Source organism: Moschus berezovskii, chromosome 12 (genome assembly GCF_049115385.1).
Source record: "Moschus berezovskii isolate FMDL1 chromosome 12, NW_MosBer_1.0, whole genome shotgun sequence".
Classification (NCBI taxonomy): Eukaryota; Metazoa; Chordata; class Mammalia; order Artiodactyla; family Moschidae; genus Moschus; species Moschus berezovskii.
The window spans coordinates 59,457,304-59,483,726 of NC_142471.1; the positions used below are offsets into that span (position 1 = coordinate 59,457,304).

At 39.0% G+C, this 26,423-nt stretch overlaps 1 protein-coding gene across 6 annotated transcripts in view; it reads right to left on the reverse strand.

Moving 5' to 3' along the window:
• Nucleotides 1–26,423, reverse strand: part of CPEB3 (cytoplasmic polyadenylation element binding protein 3) — a 201,638-nt gene that overhangs the window by 63,452 nt on the left and 111,763 nt on the right. For all 6 annotated transcript variants that reach the window (XM_055425084.2, XM_055425083.2, XM_055425088.2 and 3 more), the window contains 2 exons: nucleotides 14,087–14,254; nucleotides 12,280–12,369 (listed from right to left, as the gene is read on the reverse strand). In XM_055425084.2, the coding sequence (XP_055281059.2) occupies nucleotides 12,280–12,369; nucleotides 14,087–14,254 (258 nt within the window). The remainder of the gene's footprint in view (nucleotides 1–12,279; nucleotides 12,370–14,086; nucleotides 14,255–26,423) is intronic.

Sequence of the window (26,423 nt, forward strand, 5' to 3'; positions counted from 1 at the left end):
GGATTGGCTTCTTTGGAAACCAGGGAGTAGAGTTTATTAGTTAAGAGTATGTGATTGGGGGTGGCAGATGAGAAAGGATGAAGCAGTTCATCACCCCCTTGCCTGCACCTGGAGAACATGTTAGATCTCTGAAGTGGATTCCTTATTCATCCCAATCTTGGATGAGAACATCTGATCTCCAAGATGTACTGAACACTTACTATGCACCCAAGGCAATGCAGGGGAATTCTAGCATGAGCAAACCCTTATACTCCAGAAATTTATATACCAGTACATGAAGATCATGAAGAATAAGTATCAAGAAAACTCTAACCTAGGAATAATACATTCAGGGCCCTTAGAAGTATTTTCTAAAATGTATTTTAAGAAGTTGGACTTCACAGAAGGAAGACAGATCTTTCAGCGAAGAATACATGGATGAAGAAATCAGAGAAGACTTTCTATTGGTGATAGCATAGGAGACAAGTCTTACATGAAAAACTGGAGGAGGACCTTCCAAGGGAAGGATTTAGCCTAATTAAGATGCAGAGATGGCTCGCAGGTACTGCCCATGGATTCCTAAACACTTCCCTGAGATTTGGAACCAAACATATTTCTTTGGCTATCTTTACTACATAGAGCTGAGGGAAAAACACTTTGGTTCAAGCCTGTTTTGTGTTTTCTATTACGCTAGTAATGTTGCTTGGTGGGCTTGCTTGGCAGGAGGTATGGAGGAAGGGGAGAGTGGACAAGAAAAGTCTGATGGGTAGTGAACCACCTCAGAACTGAAAACTGGCAGTCTGCTTCCTGTGTTCTTAGTAAAGTCCTGCAGCAGTGACCTGGGGCATTTGGGCTTAAAGTCTGCTGTGTTTACATAACCACACATTCCCTATATAAAGAGGTCCTTGTGAAGTCTGCCAAATCTGTCAGTTCTAGTCACAGTCAGTTCCAACAAGCACCTGACCAAGAAAACTGAGATCAGACTGGGGGTGTGGGAAGGAACTGGTCAAACTAGTTGGGCAGTTTTATTTTTACTGAGCAACATATTTTCAACTGGGGGAAGGACACTAATACTATTTAACCTCTATGAAACTGATGCGTATGTACACTGTCTCATATTAATTCAGATGAGTAAACTGAGGTTTAGGGATTAAATAACTTGCTCAAGATCATCTAGCTGATAACTGCTGGTGCCCACGACTGAGTCCACAAATATCTAGTTCCTGCCCTACTGCTTGTTGTTCTGTCTCATTAGACAATTGGCAAATTCTCCATTTTAACCCAGGAGACACTTCCCTGCAGATGAAGCTTTAGTCCGACCCTGCTTGTACACTGCCTGAACTTTGACAATCTAATTTCTCCTCCGTGCACTTTAACACTCCTCTGATGAGTTCTTAATGCTGCTGCCAAGAGGTTTTCTTGGTGTCACGGCTTCCCTTTCTCAAGATGATGTCTATCCGTTCTATTTTGGAAGACAACCCAAGTCTGTGCTCTCAGCTTTCAAGATGTTTCCCCAGATCCTCTCAGTCAGCTTCCCATTCTGAACTCTTTCAAATGACACATCCTCTCTTGGGCTCGCTGGCTCATGGTCTTAGCCCTATCCCAACTCCTGTCAGCAAGTCCTGCCCCAAGCCACACCCTATTCTAAAACATTCTCTCTGCCTCGGCCTACCAAATTCGCACCTGGCATTTTGGTTCCTACATTTCACTGTCTCCAAAACAAAGTTCTCATCGGACGTTAACTCTGGCTTCTCCAAATTTAATAAACATTGCCCCTTCCCAGCACCTCTGCCTGGGAATAGCATGACAGGTCCTGCTAAGACAGAGGGCACGGTGTCTCTGTTATTCAAGTGGCTACTTGGCTTTGTTTGTGGTCTGTACATTCCTACTGCCCATTTCTTTCTATACAGTCTCTCAAATTATTAATGTTTTAAAATCAAACAGTAACTCTTACATCTATAATATAACCCAAAAGAAAGAGGTATTTAACAGAACAGCTTAAACTGAAGGTGTGCTAGGCTGTTAAAAGCAACAATATAACTGCTCCATCTGTCAAAACAGGACAAAACAGAACAAAAAGCCCACTCCTGCTGCTCTGCAATTTCCATATTTTTTTAATAAGAAAATTCATCCTGAGAATGAAAATTCTATAAATTAAATATTAAAAAAGGGTTCATAATTCATCAAAGGCTATGAGTTTTATAAGCCAGGAACTGTTCTTTAAAAAAATAAAATGGCCAAGTATTACTCAAAAGCTTACAAACTGCAAAAGGTTAAGTACAGGCTAAAACTCCACTAGGTTCCCAACTTGATCAGTTTATGTAACTCAGAAGGTGGAAAAACTTGGAATCGGGGCCTAAAACAACACTGAATTATTTCCATCCAAGTTACGCTACAAGGAAAAAAAAAAGTGAAGTTTGAAAACTTTCCTTTCAAAGGCCAGATTTAGACAAACTGAAGGAAAAAGGAATGAGATGCTGTGAGTCCAGCCCACTGCAGCTTCACAATGACCTATTATGCCCTTTTCAAGGACAGCGCTCTTTCCTATTCCTTAAACAGCATCTGCTTGGCTAGTCAGCTCAAAGTCAACGTGAATCCTACGTGGCCGGGTTTATGCCAGGTTCACAAACTATGTTGGTATTGTGTAAACTTCCATGACTGCATGACCTTGGTCACAAGGACTAGCAGTTAAGGTGGCCTGACCAGTGTGGAGAAAATACACGATCAGCAGAAACGCCACTGAGAAGTACATACGTTACTCAAGGTGGGTGAGAGTCAGAGAGCAAGGCCCGTGGGTCACTCTTGCATAAGTATGCATGACTGTCACTGTTCCGTCTGGCTGTGCACCTGAACTGCCAGGGCCAATGCTGGCTCTCGTGTGGGCTGAGGATGCCAGCACCACCGACGTCTCCACACAGTTTCAGAGCCATGTGGCCAACTGCCTGTCCAACATCTGCAGCTGGCTGCTGGCCTTGCCTTTGCCCCAGAGGTCTCTGCCAGCAGGGGTAGTACAGCTGCGCTCACTGCCCAGGAGATGCCAACTCCTCTCCCTGGCCTCAGCCCCAGCACAGGAGGTGAGACTGTTGGCAGCATGGGGAGCAGCTGCTTGGTACAGAACCAGGGGCAGAGGCTGAGGGAAGGCACACTTTTTCTGTCGCTCCAGTAATAGCAACTGTGGATGTGGGCTATTCTCCCCGGAGGTGATGAGGGAGGTTATGAGAAACACATTTACTGTCACAAAAGTTTGCCATGCCCAACCTAATCTTCCCACATACACAGCACCATGCTCAAGGAAGCAGAACTATGACATTCGCTTTGTTTTATTCTTTATTAAGCACTCAAGGATTCTACGGAGAAAGGAAATGGCAACCCACTCCAGTGTTCTTGCCTGGAGAATCCCAGGGACGGGGGAGCCTGGTGGGCTGCCATCTATGGGGTCGCGCAGAGTTGGACATGACTGAAGCTACTTAGCAGCAGCAGCAGCAAGGATTCTAAGGTCACTACCATTAGGATGGCCTTTGTCACAGCAAGGGGTTAAAAGATGAACTGAACTGATCAGATTCCCTCTCTCTGGACTCCAACTAGAAATATGAAATCAATTTGTCCCCTGGAAGCACAGAAAGGAGCACATATGCAGAGAAGAGCTGATTCATGATAATGTGGAACATTACAAGGAAGAATTAATAGTGCCTACTGTTCAAATCCCTGTAGCCTGCCACCCCCGAGCACAGTCTCCATGACACCTGATTGTATCATGGCTCCTATTTTGGGGCTTTCCTTGTTACTCATAACCATAACCCTAATTTGAAGTAGCACAAGAGAACTCTCTGATCCTTGCAGTCAAAGACCTTGCCTACAGAGCAATGCATTCATGTCCAGAAACAGCATGGCATCACCCAAGAGGCAGAATCCTCTGGTTAAGCTACAGCTAAAGGGCAGCTCAGACCTACAGCCTTCACTAAACCAGCTCTTTGGAAATACCCTCAGCTAGTTAAGTGTGACCAACAGAAGAGAAGAACTCAGGAAAAAACCAAGGATCACTTTCAGTTTTATATAGCTATGAAGGTGTTACCATGGATCATATAGTTTAAGTTGCTAAGTTTTATATAAAATCCAACCTTGTAAATAACAGCATAAGTTATCAGACTATATAGTTTAAATCTATTTACCTTTCCCACAAATTACACACCCTAGCAAAACAAAAACTACTTTTTTGATAATTCACCAGGTGAAATAGTATATACTACTGGTCAGCCAGGTTCAAGCCTGTCTAATAAGAGCTGTGTGCTCTTAGCAAATGACATATCACATCTTTGAGTCCCAGCTTAAAATAAAGGCTGGATAGAATGAGATGCTCTTTAGGGCAGCTCTAACATCTGATGGACTCTGCTTCTCTCTGCAAAAGTAATGAACTCATCATTTGCAAAGATAAAATCCATTCATTTAGCAAATATCTGAGGGCTAGCCACTGATGCAATGAAGGCAATGGCACCCCACTCCAGTACTCTTGCCTGGAAAATCCCATGGACAGAGGAGGAGCCTGGTAGGCTGCAGTCCATGAGGTCGCTAAGAGTCGGACACATCTGAGGGACTTTCACTTTCACTTTTCACTTTCATGCATTGGAGAAGAAAATGGCAACCCACTCCAGTGTTCTTGCCTGGAGAATCCCAGGGACGGGGGAGCCTGGTGGGCTGCTGTCTATGGGGTCACACAGAGTTGGACACTACTGAAGTGATTTAGCAACTTAGCAGTAGCAGCCACTGATGCAGGTGTGTAAGGTACTGAGTACAGAGCAGAGAACAAAAACCCTGGTCTTATAAAATTTACATTCCAAGCTGGAAAACAAAAAACACATATAATTTTTTTTCAGGTTGTGATAAGTATACCTTATCACAAGGAAGAATAAATAATGAGGCTGGAAAATAAAAATGAGGGTGAGGGCTAGAGAGCAATAGAATAGAGGGGCTGCTATTTGAGATACGGAAGTCAGGAAAGATCTCTCTGTGAAGGTGACATTTCAGCAGAGTCTGTCTATGGGAAGAGAGGAGCAATCCATTTAGAAATCTGGGGCAAGACGGTTTCAGACAAAAGGAAGTTTCAGACAAAAGACTAAGACCCTGAGAAGACTTTGTGTACCTCAAGGAAGGGCAAAGAAGTCAGTGTGGCCAGAGAAGGTAAGGCAGAAAATGACCGGAGATGATGTCAAAAAATACACAAGATTGAACAGATGAAGAGGACCCAAGAGGAAAAGGTTTAAACTTCAAATACAAGAGTCAGATCAATGTGATTTCTGGCTTCTGTAGGGGTCCATTACATTCCAAACACATAGGCAAAAAGGTAAGTCCACAACTGCAATGTACCATTCATCTGACTTAAAACTAAGCAAAAAAAATGTGCTGCAGATGTCCAAATTAGCATAAACTTCATAAAGAAAATTGCTTTGGGAAGCCATGTGATATCAAATCCGGAGTCATTAGGACTTTCATTTCTTTCAACTCTGGTTAAGCTTCTGCTGCAAATTTATCCCAAAGAATAACCATACGAAAGGATATATGAACAGAAGCATTATTTATAATAGCCTACATGACCAATAAGCAAGTAAATTATGGTGTAATAATAGGTGAGGCAGCCACTTAAAAAAATAAGAAAATTAAGCAGAAATATGGGAGGAAGGAGAATAAAAAAACTGTATGTCTGCTATTATTATACTCTCACAAAAAAGATATACATGAATCAAGACTGGACGGAAACAAAAATGATGACAGTGGCTCTGCTAGGGAGGCAGAATTATTATTTTTCCTTGTAAAATAACACCTATTCACTGCAAAACAGATTGCTTTCTACTTCATTACAATACTAATGCCTAGAATTAGGATAACAACAGAAATTACTATATCCTGTACTTGACAAGAGAGCCACAAGCATCTCTACTCCATGAAGGACTTCTCAGTAACCCTGAAGTATCTGTTGCTACTGACTGTTCTTGCTTGAAGCTTCTTTCCTTTAGCCGCCATAGTCACAGACACAATGCCAGTCCTTCACTCCCCTTCATCTCTACTGCCATGTCCTCTTTATCCTTCTGGTTCCTGACAGAACTTACTAATGGCTTTTCATTTTCTTCTCCCTCCTCTCTATCAAGTTGACTCTCAAGAGATGTGAACCTCCAGCTTCAGACTCTTCCCAAACTCCCTAGCCACAATGTCAAGTGCCCATGAGGAATTTCCTCTCAGATAAGATGTGAGGACATACCAAACTCTGCATGTTTTTAATCAGATCAACACTACACCAAACTGGTTTTCTCTCTATTGACTGTCCTACATTCAACAGTGCTGATTCTCCCATTCAGTGGGCCTATCATTTAACACGTGATAGTGAACAAATTGGAGAAGGAAATGGCAACCCACTCCAGTTCTTGCCTGGAGAATCCCAGGGACAGGGGAGCCTGGTGGGCTTCCGTCTATGGGGTCACACAGAGTCAGACACGACTGAAGTGACTTAGCAGCAGTAGCAGCAGCAGTGAACAAATTACACTCTTCTGATTTCTTACTCTTTAAAATGGGGCTAATAAGGCTGCCTATCTTGTGGAGTTAAAAATAAGATTAAGCACAGAAAATAGTAACCCACTGCCTAGCTGACAGCAAGTCCTTAATAAACATTTGCCATCCTAATTACCATTATTCTAGCCCCCAGAATAATTATCATTATTTTGCCTCTTTTATCCCTGTCTAGCTTTTAAGAATCCCAGGGACAGGGGAGCCTGGTGGGCTTCCGTCTATGGGGTCACACAGAGTCGGACACGACTGAAGTGACTTAGCAGTAGCAGCAGCTTTTAAGACTCAGGTCTTGCACAGCCCACAGTAATCTAACCTGTGCCCCTGCCATAAAAGTGTGAAATCTTAACCACTGGACCACCAGGGAAGTCCCCAGCCCATGATAATCTATTCCTCCTCTGGATGCCTAGAATTTTTTTTTACTCATTTGTCATTAACCATAAGTTGATCTGTATTTTCTTTAATAAAAATAACATCACTCATAAATCTACTGTATGCCAGGATGATTTTAAATACTACACATGGATTCATCCATTTTAGTCCTCATCACAACTTTATGAAGTAGGTACTCATATTGCCTCTCTTTTACAGGTGATGCAACTAAGGAACAGAAAGGCTAAACATCATGCTTAAGGTCATACAACTAAGAGGTGGGGTAGCCCAGCAAGTCTAGTTTCCAAATTCATGGTCTTTACCATTACTTAATGTTTCACATCTGTGTTCTCACTTATCCTCTGAAAAATTTCAGTCTTCTCAAAAACAAGAATGGTTTCTTCTCTAGATGCTCCGCAAGGAGGGTATAGATAGACTCTTCCACAGACAGATGGGCAACAAATATTAGATGGATTGATAATCTCAATGCTACCTGATCATTTTCACCAGGACGCAGGCTCTCTATACACTTATTCTGCTCTCTCGCCATCCACTTGTAGTAACTATCTTCCAACTACCTTAGCACCCAAGCTACTTACATAGTGATGCTGATTAGCATTTTGTATGAATGCAGGGATTGGTTCATGTGCTAACATTTGGGAGAACCTCTCTTTCCAGCACTCACAATTTCAACGCTGCTATTTCAGAACTAAAAAGCATGAGGATTCAATGTCAGGAAAATTCCTCAATATTCTGATTAGTTGAATTTCTTTTCACCATCAAGAACCAAATGCAGAAAACACAAAGCAAGACTTTGCTTTAGTTTTATCAATAACTATTTGGAAGTAATGTTAAATTGATATTTCTATGTGACCCAACTCCATTCTGTCTTCACCCCAACCACCACAGAAATGCCTTTATATCTACTCTCTCTGGGAGACTAGAGCAATTTAGGGAAGGGGAAAAAATTGTATTTCTTTACAAGGCTTTCTTTTGCATCATTTTTTCCTTCATCACAACATTCCAACCACACTTCCTTCATTTCTTCAAAGGAAATAAAGCCCTTTTCTTACTATTTCCCACATGGTATTCCTCTGGTTGAAAATTGCTTCCCTACACTTTCTAGCTAACTCCTCAATAATCAGTTCTACCTAATCCCTGTTTTCTCAAAGAAACTCTATATCCTCAGTCTAAATTGAAGTCCCCTTTTTAAAAGTCACTGCATTCTCCATTCTTCCTTCAGAGAACTATTATAGTTTGTAACTGTGTTATTTTATGATTTCTCCCAGAGGACTCTATAAAGTTCAGAAGGTCTGAGAACACATCATGAAGACACAATATGATTTCCATGCTTTCTTCCTCCTTCCATGCTCTCAGAGATGCTCTGGAGAACACCAAGCAATGACCTGCTTGTGGCCCACAGACAAACTGCTCCAGAGGGTTCTGCATATCCTCAAAGAGTTGATCAGAGCCTCAGTGGCTCTGTGCTGGTGAGAAGTCCAGCCTCCATCCCCTCTCACTCTGCTGGCCCAACAACACTTAAGAGAACAGTTGACGTATGTGGTCACTGCTTCTTTACATAGATATTAAGCTCTCCATAGTTCAATGAAATGGCCATGGTTTGACAAACCGTACTCCAAATCTGTACAGGCATACCTGCGGGATACACGAATGATTCTGTTTATTTCATTAGGCACACATGTTCTGAGAAAAAGACAGAAGGACTTCATAGTGGATGGTTCTTATTCTCCTCTTATCTACACATAAGCCTAAAGCATAAAGCCAAAGAAACTGTACCTAATGGCCAAGCTGCAGGGACCTAAGAAAAGTATAACTGACAAGAGGAGTATTACCAAAAAAGCAATGACCTGAATTAAAACCTGAGGAATTCAAAGAAAAGCAGAAACAGCACGAGGGGGCATTATTAACAAGGCACAAAACAGTTTGGAATAAACTACTTAGGTGTCCCCAGTGTTCAAAGCAATGGGCATGGAATTTCAAAGTTATTTCAACCTTGGACTAACAGCAAATTTCTTTAGGTCCTTCCAAAATAGGTCAACCTTCAGACTTTGGCTGAGAGCAAAACACAACAGGAGCCAAAAGTTTAATAATTATTTCTCCTTCTTGACCCCAAAATCACCAGAGAGGCAAGCTGCTCTCTGAGGATGCAAGCCTGAGGACCAGAATCAGGGGATCCAGATTCTCTGCTTGGCCTGGCTCTCACTAGTCCATCTCAACACTTAACCTCAGTCGTTAAAGTAAGGGCAACTTCTCTAATGTCCTATGATTCTATGTTATTGTGCTATTAAATAGGAAGGGCACCCAAACCATGGAGAGTTCATAGAGCTTGCTCACACCAACCCAAATGTTTTCTCTTTAACTCTCAGAGACAAATTTAAGTGGGATGTTGCGGAGATGACACATGTACCGAAAAGGCAGACAAGAATAATGGTGGTCCATTATGCATAAAATATGAGTAGAGATGTGAAAATATTTAGCTTGGAAAAGAGAAGACTTGAAGGGGAACTAATAGTCCTCGATGTACCAAAAACATATGTCACAACAATGACTTGCTCTGTTTATTTTATCGGCCACAACTGACCAGTGGGTAAAGGCTGTATGACCATGTATATGCTTATTTTCACTGCTACTTTTCCAGTGATCATCTCCAACAGAAGAACAAAATTTAATAGTTATTTATGTCTACAAATACACAGACTTCCTCTGAAATAAATGCCTCCTTTGTCACTGGATGTCTCAGAAGGTAAACAATTCTCTGGGCTACAGAAGTCAATAAACAAAGAGAGTTTGTTGACTTGTGTTCTGCAGGTGTGCTGTCCAATAAATACGAGTCACAGATATAATTTAAAATTTTTCAATATCTACATTTAAAAAGCTAAAAATCAGAAACAGGTGAAGTTGATTTTAATATATTTTAATCCAATATATCAAAAAAACTATTATTGTAACATGTAAACAAAATTACTAATGAAATCCTTTACCTTTTTAAAAAATAAATCTTTGAAATTCAGTGTAGAAAAACAAAAGAAATGACCTTTCAACCAATACTGAATTCTAATGATTCAAATCAATAAGGAAAAAAATGAACTGTCAATAAATGACAGCTGGGACAGCTGGCATACTACCTGGAAAAACAAAGGTGGATCTTTTCTTGTGCCTTACTCCATTATTAATCCCAGACAGAAATGAAATGTCAGTGAAATAAAGTAAAATAATAAATTCAAATGGCTAGTAAGAGAAAAAATGCCAGAAAGGATGCTATTTTAACCATCAGATTGGCAAAAACTGAAAAAGAGCCATATCTCCAGACCGTCAACAGAACAAAGTTTCACAAATTACGTACTACCAGTGGAATATAAATGTGCAAGATCTTTGTTAAGGGCAGCTTGGCAGTATGTATAAACATGTACCTCACTTTTGAAAATTCACCCTAAGGTGTCATTAGAGAAAAGCAAAAAAACGAATGCACAAGGATATTCACTGAAGCAGCATCCATGAGAAAAAACAACCGAAAGCAACTTAAATGTCCTCTATAGGACTGACTAAATAAAACAAGGTCATTAAGGATAATGTAAGTTTCTTATAGAAAGATGTTGACATCGCTGGGGGGAAATGCAGGTTATTAAATATTAGCATATATATTGTGATCCCAATTATGTACAATTTTAAATTTCATATAAATGTATGTATTCACAAAGAGATATAAGAAAGATAGTTCATAAAATGTATACAGTGATCATCTCTGACAGAGGTATATTTGGGTTAATCTTCTTTGGACATGATCATAGATGTGCTTATTTTCATTTTTATTTTTTACAATGATCATTCTGCATCTTTTATCCAAGAATCATTTTCATAACCTTCTCAGAAAGATTTTTTTCAACTAGCACTCTTAAAAATATCTCTTACATATGTCTAAAGCACAATATCGTTGGTTGTTTATAAGATGTATTTGAAATTTAATTTCAAGAATAAATACATACTCAGTCTCGGGGAGGCAGAGGGAAGGGTATCCTTTATACATGTCATTTTACAGAGTGTATCACATGCACCACAGCATGGTGGATACATTCTTTCCCTAAAATGAGGCTGTCTTCATTCACATGTGCAACTAGTACTCTCAGGAATATCTTTTTATACACGTGACTTTACAGAGTGTATTACATGCAGCACAGTATGAATGAACTCATTCATTCACTGAAATACCATGATTCTGACTCAACGAACCATTAAGCATTGTTAAAAACATGTTTTAAATATTTCTTTAGTGTCATATATGCACCACAGTGAATACATTCCTTCACTGAAATAATCAGCATAATGATTTTTTATCTTTTTAGACTGTAATATAAAACTTATTTTTAATTTTAAAAAATTATTGGAGAGAATTAACAGAAGAATGTTAAAAGCAAACAAATAACCTTATATTTAGTGAATAAATTATTTTCATAGGCAATAGAGTGGGGAGAAGTACAGGTGACAAATCTAATAAACCAGACATAAAAGGAAGCTTCCTGCCATTTCTAGGCTAAGCTATAATTCAATTCCTATACAAGGCACAGGAAGGACAGGTATTTGGACTCCATCTTCTTGTGGTGAGTATTGCTACACAATAACACACATCAAAGCCCAGTTCCTTAGAGATGAAGGACATCCTTGAAACATATAGACCATACACAAGAAGAAAACTTTCTCTGTAGCTCAAAACACTCTACAATATAAATGGAGGAACATACCCAGAATTAATACCTTCAGAAAAGTTCCCTAGATTCCACAAAATGATAAACTATAAACAAAGTGATGTATTTTCATGCCCTCATAAACCATCAAAAAAGTCTACCAAAAGTAAGGAAAGCAAGGTCATGGAAAGGGAAGCAAGGTCATGCTACTTCACCTTCTACCCATCATCAGGCTAAATCACTTAAGATACAGTCATGGATAAAGGTAATTTCATATAATGTCATTTCTTCTTCTGTCACTAGCTTTTCCAAGTTTGGGGTTTTACAAGATCTATAAAACTACAGGGCTACGGGCTACAAATAAAATTTTATTCAAAATAATCTTCTCCATTGTTAACAATCCTCAAAACCTGAGATCTTTTCTTTCAATTAATGAAAAGTTAGCCAAGGCTCCTTCACAGCAGACTCACAGGATCTCATTGTCAATAAAATAGACGCCATGAAACAATCAGTACGCTCCTGGGGGAACAGTCTCCAAGACAATCAACATTAAAATGATTTCTTAATGGGAGGGGGAAAGTCAAAAGCTATTTCCAGAGTTAAACTGCCGCATTTTATTGAACTATCATGCTAGTTTTCCAACCGGCAAACAGTGTGGACATTTTAAGCGCATTACCTTTAGGAGGAAAATACGACTTGCTTTCAGCTTTGTGAGGCCAGTCTACGACAAGAGGTCCAAACCTTCGAAAGCTGGCAGTGATCTCATCTACAAAACAAAGAAGGAATGTTAGCAGAAGAGAAAACAATACTGCAAACAGAATAGCATCAAACACATTTTTTTATTTTAAAATGTTTTTTGAGAGCTGTTTTCTAGAGCATTCTTTACAGAAGTCAAATTTATTAAGTGAAATACCATTGTTAGGGGGGTACATTTGGTCATCTACTATCAACCATGCAGAATTGTGTTTCAAACTAGAATTCACTTCCCTTCACTTTCAATAAGCCTGATATAAAGAATCTGGAAGAAAAAAAATCTGACATTAGCGAAGGTGACTGCTCTGTCAAGGAAAAAGGAGTAAAAATAGGAATGTTCTGTTTTTAGGAAAAAAAAGGCAAAATACACAAAATATTTAAAATACATTTCTACTTAAGTGAAGTAATCTCTGAGATTATTAATCTCAGATTATTATTATTAATATAAGATTCTTTTAGAAATAGATACTATTCTTTTGGTGAGGAGCAGGGACAATAAGTGACTTAAGGATAAGAAAAAACTAAAAGCCAATGGACTCTTTCTCTTAACACATATCTACCACACATCCTATAAAGAAAATGTTTCAAAAGTTATAGCTTAACAGATTTATCTTTACCTTCTGACTTTTGATTCAAAGCAGAAGGTTATAACTGAGCTCCTAATCAAGTTTAAGTTGCCACTCTCTCAGGACAGGGAAGCCTGGTGTGCTGCAGTCCATGGGGTTGCAATGAGTCAGACATGACTGAGCGACTAAACAGCAGCCATGATCAAAAACTTTGTCTTAAAGAAAAATCCAAGGGGTTTTTCATTAACAGGTATCTCTATAGATGAGATTAACACTAGTAAAAGAATAGTTTAGAGAAAACTGAGCCTTCAGCTGTGTACAACTTCAAAGCAGTAAGCCTAAAAATAAAACCATTTCTCTCATTATGAAAAAAAGAAAATTATGATAAATTAAGAGAAATATTATAGTTTGAATAATGCTGGCAAAACAATTCTGTTTTAACAATGTTTTTATAGCAGATCCAAAGCCTACTAGAACTAGAGTTGTTTTCTTCCCTTGAGTTAACTCTGTCACAATTCCATTTCATTCTTCTATTCAACAAATATTTACTGACAACCTACTATGTGTTGACCAGCTTTAGGCAATAGTGAAACTCACTTCTGGATTGCCAGTATCTCAAACACATTATTAAGAAATATTCTAATTAGCCTCAATTCTTTCAAAGGCAAGAGGGTTTATTTCATTAGCAGGTATCTACATTAAAATATGAAATGGTATGGTGTGATGGATAGGAACAAAGTTCTGGAATCAGATGGATTTTGATTCCAACTGCACCACTAGTTACATAACTGTTTCTCTCTGATCTTTAGTTTCCTCATCTACAAAATGGAGTTGGCAGGAGATGACTTAGAGGAGAGCTGTGGAGTTTAAATGAGATAATATAAAGCACTTAGCACACAATGGGCTTATTGGAAGAGTTTCATAAATATTAGCTCTCATTATCATTTAAAAATGTGACCCAAAATTAATAACAAGGAAATAAGAAGCTGTTTGGAGACTACCATGTCTGAAGAGCAGACCAGAGTCCTTTCCATCTATTGAGCATCCTCATCTCCTGACACTAAGACATGAAAGTCCTAAAGCTGTCTTCGAGAGGAGAGGTAGGGTCAGATCACACAAGTAATAACCCTGGCCTTTATTAAGCCATTAGTGAGTGCATGGTACCTTCATCGATATCAGGAGGAAGGCCTCCAACAAACACCTTTCTAGAGTAGCGCTCTACTCGCTCCCCGTTCTGACAGCGAGTGGGAGAACTTAAGCCAGATGACAAAGACTGATCGCCGTGACTGTCGTCCAGGAAGGCATCTTCAAAGGGAAAGAGAGAAGATCGACCTGAAACAAATGTGGGAGTTTGTATGGTTAAAAGTAGTTTCCTGGACAATACATGTTTTATTAGGAGCCAAAGTACAGAGTGAAGCATTCCAAAAAATACATCCTAAACTGTGATTTTTTTTTAAAGTATTTATTTATTTGGCTGTGCTGGGCATGCAGGTTCTTTGATCTTTAGTTGCAGCATGTGGAATCTAACCAGGGATCGAACCCAGGCCCCCTGCATTGGGAATGCAGAGTCTTAGCCACTGGATCACTAGGGAAGTCCCAAAAACAGTGATTTGTTTCAATAGAATAAGCAAATGCAGATTACCATGTCTAGACAAGTTTATAGCATCAATTAAAAAAAAAAACTTATTTATTTTGTATTGAGGTATGGCCTCTTAACAATGTAGTGATAGTTTGGGGTGAACAACAAAGGGATTCAGCCATACATATACGTGTATCCGTTCTCACCCACACCCCACTCCCATCTAGGCTGCTACATAACATTGACCAGAGTTCTGTGTATAGCATCATTTTTTGTGTAAAGGTATGTACAGCACAGAAGTGACCGGACTGATACTAAGCAAGAAGCATAAAAAACCACAGCTGTTTTGTGCTGCTAAAAAATATCACTACAATTTACTCATACAGCCCCTATCTCTGTTGCTAAGAGTATTCAGCAATTACTTTTTCTTTCCCCAGGCATTTCTTAAAGGGAAGAATAAAATAAATCTTTATTCACAGATTTTGATTGCTCTTTATGGTAACCTCAGAGATTCAGCTTTAAAGACTGGCCCTGATAGACGGGGGAATATTAAACTGATGACAGAAGCTGATAATTTCTCTGAGAGCAGGACTAAAAATGATCAATTTGTCCCTGCCATTCCAAGCTACTCCCATTTGGAAATGAACATCTACAATAATAAAAGGTGGGGCAAGTGAATGAAAACATATAAATTAAGATGGGGATATATAGATGTAGATGTGGTTGTGACTAATCTAAACTGTATTTTATATCACTAAAAAAAATGATTTCCATTGTTAACTCTATAGTCTGAGAAGCAAAGGCCCCTATCCTCTCCACATGACTATAAGGAAGATGCCAGAAGTTAAGATCTGTTAATAAATACAACACAATAGTGCCATCTGGCATTACAAAATAAAATTTAAGTTTAAAAAATATTTTTTTCCTGTTTGAGTCAGTGAATTCCTGGTAAAACTTTCCATTAGGTTCTACTCTAAAAATGAATTATCTTGAACTTTCTAACTTTTGAAAAAGAGAAAAACTCCCCTCTAAAATAAATTCATACACTTTTCAAAAAAAGCACACTGTCTTTCTCATTTAGTCTCTCCACTCTATATTTCCGTGAGACCTAGGTTCTGCATCACTATAGCCAACTCTCTAAAACAGAATATAAATAGCCTTAGAAAAATACTGAACATTTATTTCTTTTATAAAAAAAAAGTTACTAATATAACTCTGTTTATTTTATGAACCCAGGTGGTATAAGAAAGGCACTGTTTTGATGTTGAGAGTTAACAAATAAAAGGACTAAAGAATTTTTTGTTCCACTCTTCCCAGCTTAGCTACAAAGAAACAGAACACAATTTGTCACTTCATGTCACCTAGCCTTTTTAGCCTGGCAAGGGCAAACAACAGACAGTAAATTCTCATGCCCTGATGTCTGTTTTGTTCAGTGGGAGTAAAAGAACTAGATCTGCAACAACTATAGGCAAAACAAGCTTCCCAAAGACATCCAGTGATGTTCGCCCATGGCCGTCGGGTTTGCTTTTCATGGAATCCACACTCAGTGTACTATGTCCCTTCTGTGATAAGCATACATCCAAACCAGCATTTCCCACCTTTGTTCCTATCGCCAACTCCTACACTCAACAATAGTAACATGAGACACTCAGAAAATAAAATCTGGTGGGGGAGAGGTTGGGAGAACTAAATAATATTGGAAAATACTACACACGTTATGCCCTTCCAAGAGATTCACAAGCCATATTAGAATACAAAGATTGGGGAAAGTTCTGTAGTAAAATAACTTAATCTAGTATTACCTGAATTTAAGATAAAGGAAATCTTAACATACTGTGTAACTCAGTGGAAAATACTTGTAGAATTGTTCATCCACATTTGGAGAACATCAAACAAAGAAGAGCTATTTGGTAGTCCCTGCCCAAGAAATCAAGTCTGGGGAGAGAGAAAGGCAAGCACATAAATTATCAAATGTGTGCATGCATACACGCTCAGTTGTATCCGATTCCTTGGACCCCATGGACAGAGGAGCCTACCAGGCTTGCTGTCCATGGAATTTCCCAGGCAAAAATACTGGAGTGAGTTGCCATTTCCTCCTCCAGGAGATCTTCCTGACCCAAGGACCGAACCCAAGTTTCCTGCACTGGCAGGCCGATTCTTTACCACTGAGCCATCTGGGAAGCCCAATTATCAAATAGAGACAGAACTACTAAGAGAAGACTTTACCAAATGACACAAGGGCACAATTTACTGCTCTATGGAAAATGGTAGGGGAAGGGGGTTCAGGGAGCTTCAGAATGATTTCACAGGAGGGCAATTCTGAGCAGAATCTTGTGGGAGTTACAGTTTCAAACACGAAGAATAAGAATCCATAGAGAAAGAACTTTCAAAACAGCTCTTATCTTTCCCGTCAAGCCTGCTTCTCTAACATTCCTACAGTCTCAATGAAAATAACTATTATTCGCATTCAATTCAATCATGAAATCTAGAAGTCAATCCTGACATCCCCTTCTTTCATATTCCACACCTAATTCATCTCTCACTAAGTCCTACCAACTCATGCTACAAAATAATTCTTCATTCAGTTCTCTCTCCATACTGCCATCATCTCTCCCCTGAACTAACAGTCTCAAGAGTCTATACAATAACTTGCTCAGTCTGCTAATTCCTACCTTGTACTCCACAATGCTTTCTCTACAAAACAGCCAAAGTCACCATTTTCAAATATTAATCTGAACATGACCACACTCTTTGCCACATCCTTTAAATCCCTCACCCCTAATTTGGGGATAAAGTACAAAAACGTCTCTGTAAACTGTAAGGCCTCTGCCTAACCCTGCTTTGTTAAGAGTTGCTGCCTCTCCCTCTGGTTCACTAACCTCCAATGACATAGGTCTCCTTAGATATTTCTGTTATTCCTTCCTGCCTCAGGCCTTAAGGAAAAGGTTTTTCCCCACCCAAAACAAACATCCTCCTCTTAACTCCCCAGTTTTCTAATTAAATCCTATTGATTCTTCAGGTCTAGGCTAAAAAGTCAGTGAAACTCAATTGGAACTTTCCTGACCTTCTAGATTAGAATAGATGCCCTTTCCCATCCATTCACAGCACTTTTTCCTAACATTTTTCCCCCCCTAGTTACCATCATGCTATCATATGGGTTTTTACTTGGTATCTCATTCCCCAACCCCATGAAACTGTAAGCTCTGTTAGGACAAGGACCAATTTAATCCTGTTCACCACTATATTTTCACGTCCTAATAAGGGCACACAAAATAGGTATTCAGTAAGTAACAGTGAGGCAGCAGACAAGAAAGGAAACTACCATGTGCAAATAAATAAATGTTGGAACACAACAGATGGGTTTGAGGACGGCAGGGATCCTTCTGGGATCCTGTTTCCAGAAGACTGAGATCTCTTCTCTTGCTTCTGATTGTTTCAAGCATTACATATTACACTCTATATTGTAAAAGCAAATTTCCACATTTTCCAAATTTGCTATTTCATTCTAATACTAGCCTTTCTTTAAAAACAAAAAAAGTACTCACCCCCTAGAGACTGGTACTCCCATCTAATCCATCTTCCTCCTGTCACAACCTGACCATGTTCTTCCCTCTACCCCAAATCCAACAACAGCTACCATCACCTCCATTAACAATGTGCACCCAGGGAGAGGACGGATAGGGTGCAATTCTGAAGAAATCTGTTACTCATCCACCTGGGAGATGAGGAAGTCTTGAACCAGAGCAGCTAAGAGAAGCAGCAGATGTTCAAGATATTCTGGAACAAAGAGAAGTTTCTTTCTGTGTAGCCAACATAACCACAGCTTCCCCAGAGTATTTTGGCAAAAATAAATAAATAAATAAAAGCAAGAGTTAACTGCAAAAATTTGACCTGTTTTAAAAATTGGTTGTGGGTACTTAAGAAACTTTACAAGGTTTCGAAAGTAAATTTCTGTCTTCGCATGTAAAGTTATCATAGACTTCAGTAAGGAATTTGCCCCTGGAAATGAAACTGCTAATAATTCACACATATATGATATTTCTCTAACTGCAGGTAAGACCTAAGAATAAACTCAGTCCCCAGATCTACTTAATCTGAATCAAAGAGGTCAAACTTGAAAATCTGCACTTTTAACAAATTTCCCCAGTGACTCCTATGCTCCAATTTAAGAACCACTGAAAAGCAGATGATCTGTCTGTAGCAAACAGCCACTAAGAGAGACATTGTGTGAAGTGTATGGAGCCTTGGGAAACATGCAAGTTCAATCAAGTTAATAAAAGTATCTTCAGGAATGGAATATAAAATCTATAATCTAGTCCACCTTACTGTAACGTGACTGCCTCAAGTCCTGTCAGAACAAAAAATCAGTCTGCAGGAAGCATTTAAAAGACAGAAGGGTAGATTAAGAATCCGTTGCATTTCCCAGTGCAAACCAAAAGGAGAGAGGAAGATTTTATCATACTGCTGGGATGACTCTGTGGGTCAGAATGGCTCATCTGATCTTTCCAGATCTTGAAAACAATTTATTTCTCTGTGCTCCGATTATAAGCTCCTGAAGGACTGTTCTATTAATTAATTAATTATTATGAACAGGTGACTTGACCTACTAGATAAATAACCAGCCATTGAAGTTTTATTTCTGTTATATCCATCTCCATGATAAGTTGAAACACTGGCATTCTAGTCTGCCCAGGCATTCATCTGGTTGGCATAAATCATTCCCCCACGATAAACAGTCCCTGGGAAGACTGGTATAATTTTAGTTTCTGGACACGTGCTACTAGAAACTGAAACTTAAGAGGCTGTACCCAAATTGTGTCCCACGAGAGGTCCCGCCTCACTAACACTAGTAGCTCTCTGACATGTTTCTTTTCTTTAATAAAAGCATTTCCCAAGAGCAAAACATTTTAAGTTAGTCACGTTACTTACCAAAACTTATATTCTTATGTACCTAGTATATAAAGCTGCTTTAGAATCTTATACTTTCACATAAAATATTCATACTCAATAAGTCAGCAAAAGCAGGAGAAATATTTCTTAGTTGTTGCCCTTTGGTCATTTGGCTCTCTCTTCCACCAATGGTCTGGTTTTCTGATATCAGTTTTCAGTTAAGAAGCAGAATGGCAGCCCACTGGCCATGCTGTGCTGCCAAAACTGCCTGGACCTCCCCTCTGAGCTCCCACATCTCTGCTGTCAATCCAGCAGCTCCAGGACACTGTACCTCATCCTTTTCCTCTTAGTTTTGGAAAGAACTCAGAAATGAACTACTCCGGGGATGTTTTAATAAATGGCTTATGAGGCATTTCTCCCTTCAGTTCAGTTCAGTTCAGTCGCTCAGTCGTGTCCGACTCTTTGCGACCCCATGAATCACAGCACGCCAGGCCTCCCTGTCCATCACCAACCCCCGGAGTTCACTCAAACTCATGTCCATCGAGTCGGTGATGCCATCCAGCCTTAGGCGGGGGGAAAAAAAAGCTGCCTATAAGTCAAGATAGTCAAGTTACAGCCTAGGCTTTACTCTGTGACCCTGGATAAAACATTTCACTTATCTGAGTTTTGTTTACTTAAATGAGAGATGTGAACTAGATGAAAGATTTTCACATCTCTGAGGGTAGCAGCATTCCTTTGATTACACAAAAATCTTACATAAAACCCTAATACTAGAATACAAATAGATAAAAATACATCTTACTTGATATTACTATGTGCTTATCTCTTAAGCATCACAAACTTAATGTATTTATAAATGAACTCAACCTCTACCTGAAGCCTATTCTTGCTCAGTCTTATTTCAATACGTGGCATCACACTTCACTCAAGTGTTCAAGCTAGAACCTGAACACCATTTTTTAGTCTTCCTTCTTATTTGCTCTGCATATTCAATTCCTCGGTCTAACGCCATTAGAGAGGGTTGAGTCTGTCCCCAGAACATACCTTCCAATTGTTCACTTCTTTCCAACTCCATTGCCATTCAGTTCAGTTCAGTCGCTCAGTCATGTCTGACTCTTTGCCATTGCCATTACCCTATCTTAAAACACCATCATCTCTTGCCTAGTTACCATCATTCTGAATTAGACAACCCACTTCTCCTCTCACTCCACTCCAAACAAAAGCCAGAGTGCTCTTTTAAAAACATAAATCTGATCACTTGACCCTGCTTTAAAACATTCATAGACTCCCTCTTATATCTGGATCAAATTCAAAATCCTTACCAGGAGCTAAAGCCCAGTGAGATCAGATTTCCTTTCTTCCTCCAACCTCTTATTAAGACACCCCCCTTCTCTCCTACCAAGCTCAGCCATTCTGGGCTCTATTTATGGATACTTCCTCAAAAACACAAAGTCCTTTCTTGTCTCAAGCTCCTCTCCCCTTCACCACTACCCTTTTTTAATACTTTATTAAAAATAATTCACTTATTATACAATTCATCCTTTTAACCCATTAGCAGTCACTCCCCATTTTCCTGGAACCCTCTCAGCCCTAGGCAACCACTAGTCTACTTTCTGTCTCAACAGATTTGCTTATTCTGGACATTTCATAAAAGGGAACCATCCAATATGTGGTCTTTTGTAATTGCCTTCTTTCACTTAGCATAACGTTTTCAAGGTTTATCAATGCTGTAAATATTTATCAGTACTACACTTCAAGCCTCTTAAAACAGTTGTATTTTGATGTCTGGAATTTCCTTTAAAATATTCTAAAGGAAAAAAGGAAGGGGACTATAAGAAACAAGATAGGCAAAAATGTTGATAATCATTGAAGCTAAGTGATGAATGCATAGTTCATTAAACAATTCTATTTTTGTGCATGTGGAAATTTCCAAAATAAAATATTTATTTAAAGATAAATAAATCTTTCTAGACTTTCCATCTTGTCTTTCCATCCTTAGGATTTGAGTTTAAACAACATCTCTTCAGAGCAAACCATCCTCCCTTAAATGATCCTCCCATTCTTCCTTCCTAGTACTTAACAAAACTTTTGAGTATAAAAATATTTGTTTGAATATAAAAATGTATCATCCCTCTCTTCTCCACTAGAATGAACACTCAGAAGAGAGACAGCTAGGGCCTAGCACACCATCTGACCCACAGTGGGCACACAAACATTTAATGAAATTAGGGTAGACAGCTCAGAACCCCTCCTTCATAATCAATGTAGGTTCCTTCCAGACCAACTTCTTTGCAAAAGCAAAAGAATAGTGATCTTACTCCACTCACCTTCTCCTGTGCTCATATTTTCCTATTACTACAAGCAGTAATACTTCAGATACCATAGCTATGAACAGTCAGATATTTCTTCAGCTGTCCATGTTTCACTCTGGAAACATCCATTCCTCTAGACAAGAAAGCTCTCACAACCCGGTTTGAATTAGCAGGATATCATGTTTGTACCATGGTCTCACTGATACAGCTGATCTCTCCTCCCTTGGGCAGGCTTTTGGCAGAAAGACAACACCAAATTCATACACAAGTTTGTTTTATTGGATTCTTAGAACCTTTGTTATTGAATAAATCATCCATTAATTTCAACAGATTTTTATGGATTAAGTATACACAGAACTACATTTTACAATAGTAACACCAATCCACAGTAAATCCAATAGTAAAGTAACTCCAATCATTCTTTCCATTTGCTCATTCACTTTACTTAAAAAGATCTTTCATATTTTCCTTGTTGCTCTTTAAGAAATTCTGTTAAACATCAAGAGCACTGGCATAGCCAACATCTCTGCATATGGACAAAAGTCTCCCAGAGACCATAAAAACTCGTATGAGATGAAAACACAACATATATTTTAATCAAGTGTGCTGTAAAATGTGTAGGCAAATATCACATATAACACCAGCTAATAGGCAATGGCAACCCACTCCAGTACTCTTGCCTGGAAAATCCCATGGGTGGAGGAGCCTGGTAGGCTGTAGTCCATGGGGTCGCGAAGAGTCGGATATGACTGAGCGACTTCACTTTCACTTTCATGCATTGGAGAAGGAAATGGCAGTCCACTCCAGTGTTCTTGCCTGGAGAATCCCAGAGACGGCGGAGCCTGGTGGGCTACCATCTATGGGGTCGCACAGAGTCGGACACAACTGAAGTGACTTAGCAGCAGCAATAGGCTAGTTTCTAACAGGGGCTGCAGCTATATGGGAAAACACACACAAAAGTCTGTGAAACTCAGAACACTATGGAAGAAAAATGTTAAGATTCTTTGCTGTCATTCTGATTCCACAAGGGAAATCAACATTTGTCTACTGGAACACACCTCTAAAATAAAAGTGGGAATCAATGGGAAATACAATTGAATATTTAAATTCTTTATATACAACTGGGGCTTCCCCGATGGCTCAGATAGTAAAGAATCCACCTGCAATGCAGGAAACCTGGGTTAGATCCCTGGGTTGGGAAGATCACCAGGAGAAGGAAATGGCTACCCACTCTGGTATTCTTGCCTAGAGCATTCCATGGACAGAGGATCCTGGCGGGTTATATATAGTCCATGGGGTACAATCAGTATTCATTTTCAAATCCTATTCTTTCACACATAATTGTTCTCTTCAACTGCTACTGCTTCCACTGTACTACTGGAGGCACTTGATTTGCCAAAGTCTACCCTCCAATACCTGATGCCCCATACAAGCTGTCAACCAATGTCCAAATTCTCTGTCTTCATTACTTGTATCATGAAACCCTGCTCCTAAAGCCTGACAGTATCTGTGTCAAAAACCATTCATCAGGGTAGCACAGATCATCTCACTGCCAAGTTCTCCTCTCCAGCTGGCCCCCACTGCATACACTCACAGACACATGCTCCAAGCATCTGGCCATGCCAGTCTCACCTCAGAGCTTTCTTTTAAGTTGAATCAGATACCTGGAGTGTCTCACTTCCTATTCCTTTTCTATCACCCAAAGAGTTCTTGAAATTCTTCCTGTTCCAGGAAGCCTTTCCAGGTTTTATCAGAAAAGATGGAAGGTTTCACTGGCCTAAATTTTGCTGACAGATCTCAAAACTGTCACAGATAATTCCCTCTGCCCTCTATTCCTAAAATGTTTACCAATATGTCTGTAAAACACAGACTATAAGTTACAGCCAACACACATCAGCAAGTTCACGTTTTATGCTTTTAGGGGAAAGCCTAAATTTTGTTTACAGGAAAGAAACCAAGCATTAATACAATCCTTGATCATACAAATAAACAAGTGTGAGGAAATTGGCCAGATCATCAAATTTATACCATGTAATGTTAGTCCAGATGAATGTATTTCAGAAAATGAGAGTAAATATGAGGTATATCTGCCCTATCCTGTATGACTACGTTACCACATTTTTAAAAGATGACGTTTCTTCTTCTTCAGTTTTGGGAACAGAAGACTAAATAAAAGCATGGAACGAAAAATTACTGGCTGTTCTTTTCTCATTACAGAAAGTCAATACTCAAGTATTTCGGTGCTCTCTCACGCTCTTTCTCTGTCACGCACGTGTGTGTGTACACGCAGACACATATTTCTGTCATTATCTTCTTCATCTACAACTATCAAACTGCAGACTTATACAGAGCAGTAACCAAGTCATTCTAGGCAGTATTGAGCTTAACACTTGATGGAAAGATATCATGGCTTCTGAAAACGATTAAGTCAAACCTTACAAATAAAGATGGGGAAGGTAACAGGGAACTAGGAAGAGTGCTTATTTTCTCAGGAGTTTAGAAACTATAGGTGATCTTATACTCTTGATGCCTAGTATTTAATATACTATGATTTTTAAGTATACAATAATTTAAAAATACAAAGTCAAATTCTGGTCTGCATAGACATGGAGTCTGACTTCAAAACAATCCTGATCAATAAGCATTTAAGTGCTAACTATATGTAGGTCACAGAGTAAGGCACATGAGACAACTGTCCTCAAAGAACTTATCTCCCGTTGAAGAATGAGGGCATACAGAAAAGGCAGAAGGAAAGTAAGGCAACAGAAGCAGAGGAAAACACGGCCTGTAAGGCCACCAGGCAAGGCTTCCTGGACTGGGTAAGGCTTGAGTCAGGCTTGAATGCACGAACTAAAGATAGGTTTTAGTTAAGTAAATGAGAGGAAGGGTGGACAGTACTTGCAATGGCTAGACAGTGGGAAAGCACAAGGGCTGGTCAAGGGGAAGGTGAGGTAGGAAAAATGGGAGATGATGAGGCTGGTGAAACAAGGAGAAATCAGATGACAGAGATCCTGAATGGAGAAAGAGGGTAAGAAGGACAAAATGGTGTTTCAGAAAGATGAAACAGCAGAATGGAAAGGGACAGGGAAGGCCTGAGAAACTAGAGGAAATATACTGACAAGATCTGGGGACTGATCAGTGCCTAAGATGAGAACAGTCCCTGTTATCTACCCCTGAGATGCTGTCCTTCTCTATCCCTTCCCTGAGAGCAATCAATTCCCTAGCACCAAGAAAAAAAATATGTTACATAATAATTATAGTAACATTATTTTCTACACTTGAAATTTTAAAATTATAAGAGGAAAAAATGTTAAATGGTCTTGTCATAATTAAAAAATAACCAATTATACAAATGTTTTTCTTCACCATCATGTGAAAACAAAACTGACTATGTGATTCCACCATGAAAGAATGTTTCAATGGTAACTCAAATACATATGAAGTCCTGCTGATATTCACCTATTCAATAAATATTTACTGTGGAATAAATATTATCAATTTAATATTATTATCTTCTCTTCAGGACTCATCTACAGAGTCAGAGACAGCTTGATGAATGATAAACATCACCCAACAAGCAGCCAAAAGACAAAGGTTCCAGTCTTGGCTCACTTTAACTTGAGATCACAAAGCAAATTACTTCATCTCTCCCAGCTTTTGCAAATGAGCACCAAGCAACTGGCATTTGTGGAATGTTTTTAGTTTAGTTTATATGGATAAGTTTCCCTCTTCCATTTTTTACCCTTTACTTCACTAACTTAACATTCTTAAAAAAATTTTTTTTTTTTAGTTCCTGACCCGGGATTGAACCCAGGGCCCCAGCAATAGAAGCCACAGTCCTAACCACTAGACCACCAGGGATGCCTAACTAATTAACATTCTTGAAGTTGGACAAGGTTGACTTTATTACTTCATAACTTATAGATGAGGATACCAAATGTTAGTGATAAAGCAGTGATTCCAACCTAAGTTTTTGATCCTGAATTTCATACCTTTCTACTATATTAGGCTTACCCTACCTACTTTGTAATATTATTTAACAAATTAGAGATATGGAAATGTTTTAGAAAGACTATAGCAATACACAAATGAAAGCAATATTACTTTGCTTGGGTGTGGACAGGAGAGAACGCAAGTTTTATGGACCTTAGAGCCTGTACAAGTAGAGGACCTGTCTTTAAGAAAAGAAAACAAAGATAAGGTAGAAAACTTGGAAGGGATCCCATGAAAGTGAGGGTACCTGAAATTCAAGCTTCATCTAGCTTCAAGGTAAATCTGTCTCTGGATGTAACACAGAAAAACTCACCAGTCAATCTACTAAGATCAAGAATTTCCCTCTAAAGCCTAACTTCTAAATACTGTGAAAAGAACACAGTGAGGACAGAACAACAAAAATTACATATGCTTGGCCTTTATTCCCTTAAGATCATTCACAATAAACCATATAACACAAACTTCCAGTTAGAAACAGTCTTTGCTATTGTCTTTATCGGGATTAAAAGAACAAATTACCAACTAACTCTGAAAAATAATTTTAACAAAAGAGATAGAATTATTTCACTAAAATAATTAAGATAGAACATCATACCACACCATAATTATTGTTTTACACACACGAGTATAAACACACACACACTCATATTTACTCACAATTTGGCAAGCAAAAGATCTCATTAAAAAAATTTTACCTCGTCTTCGCCCATAGCTCCTGGCTGCATGT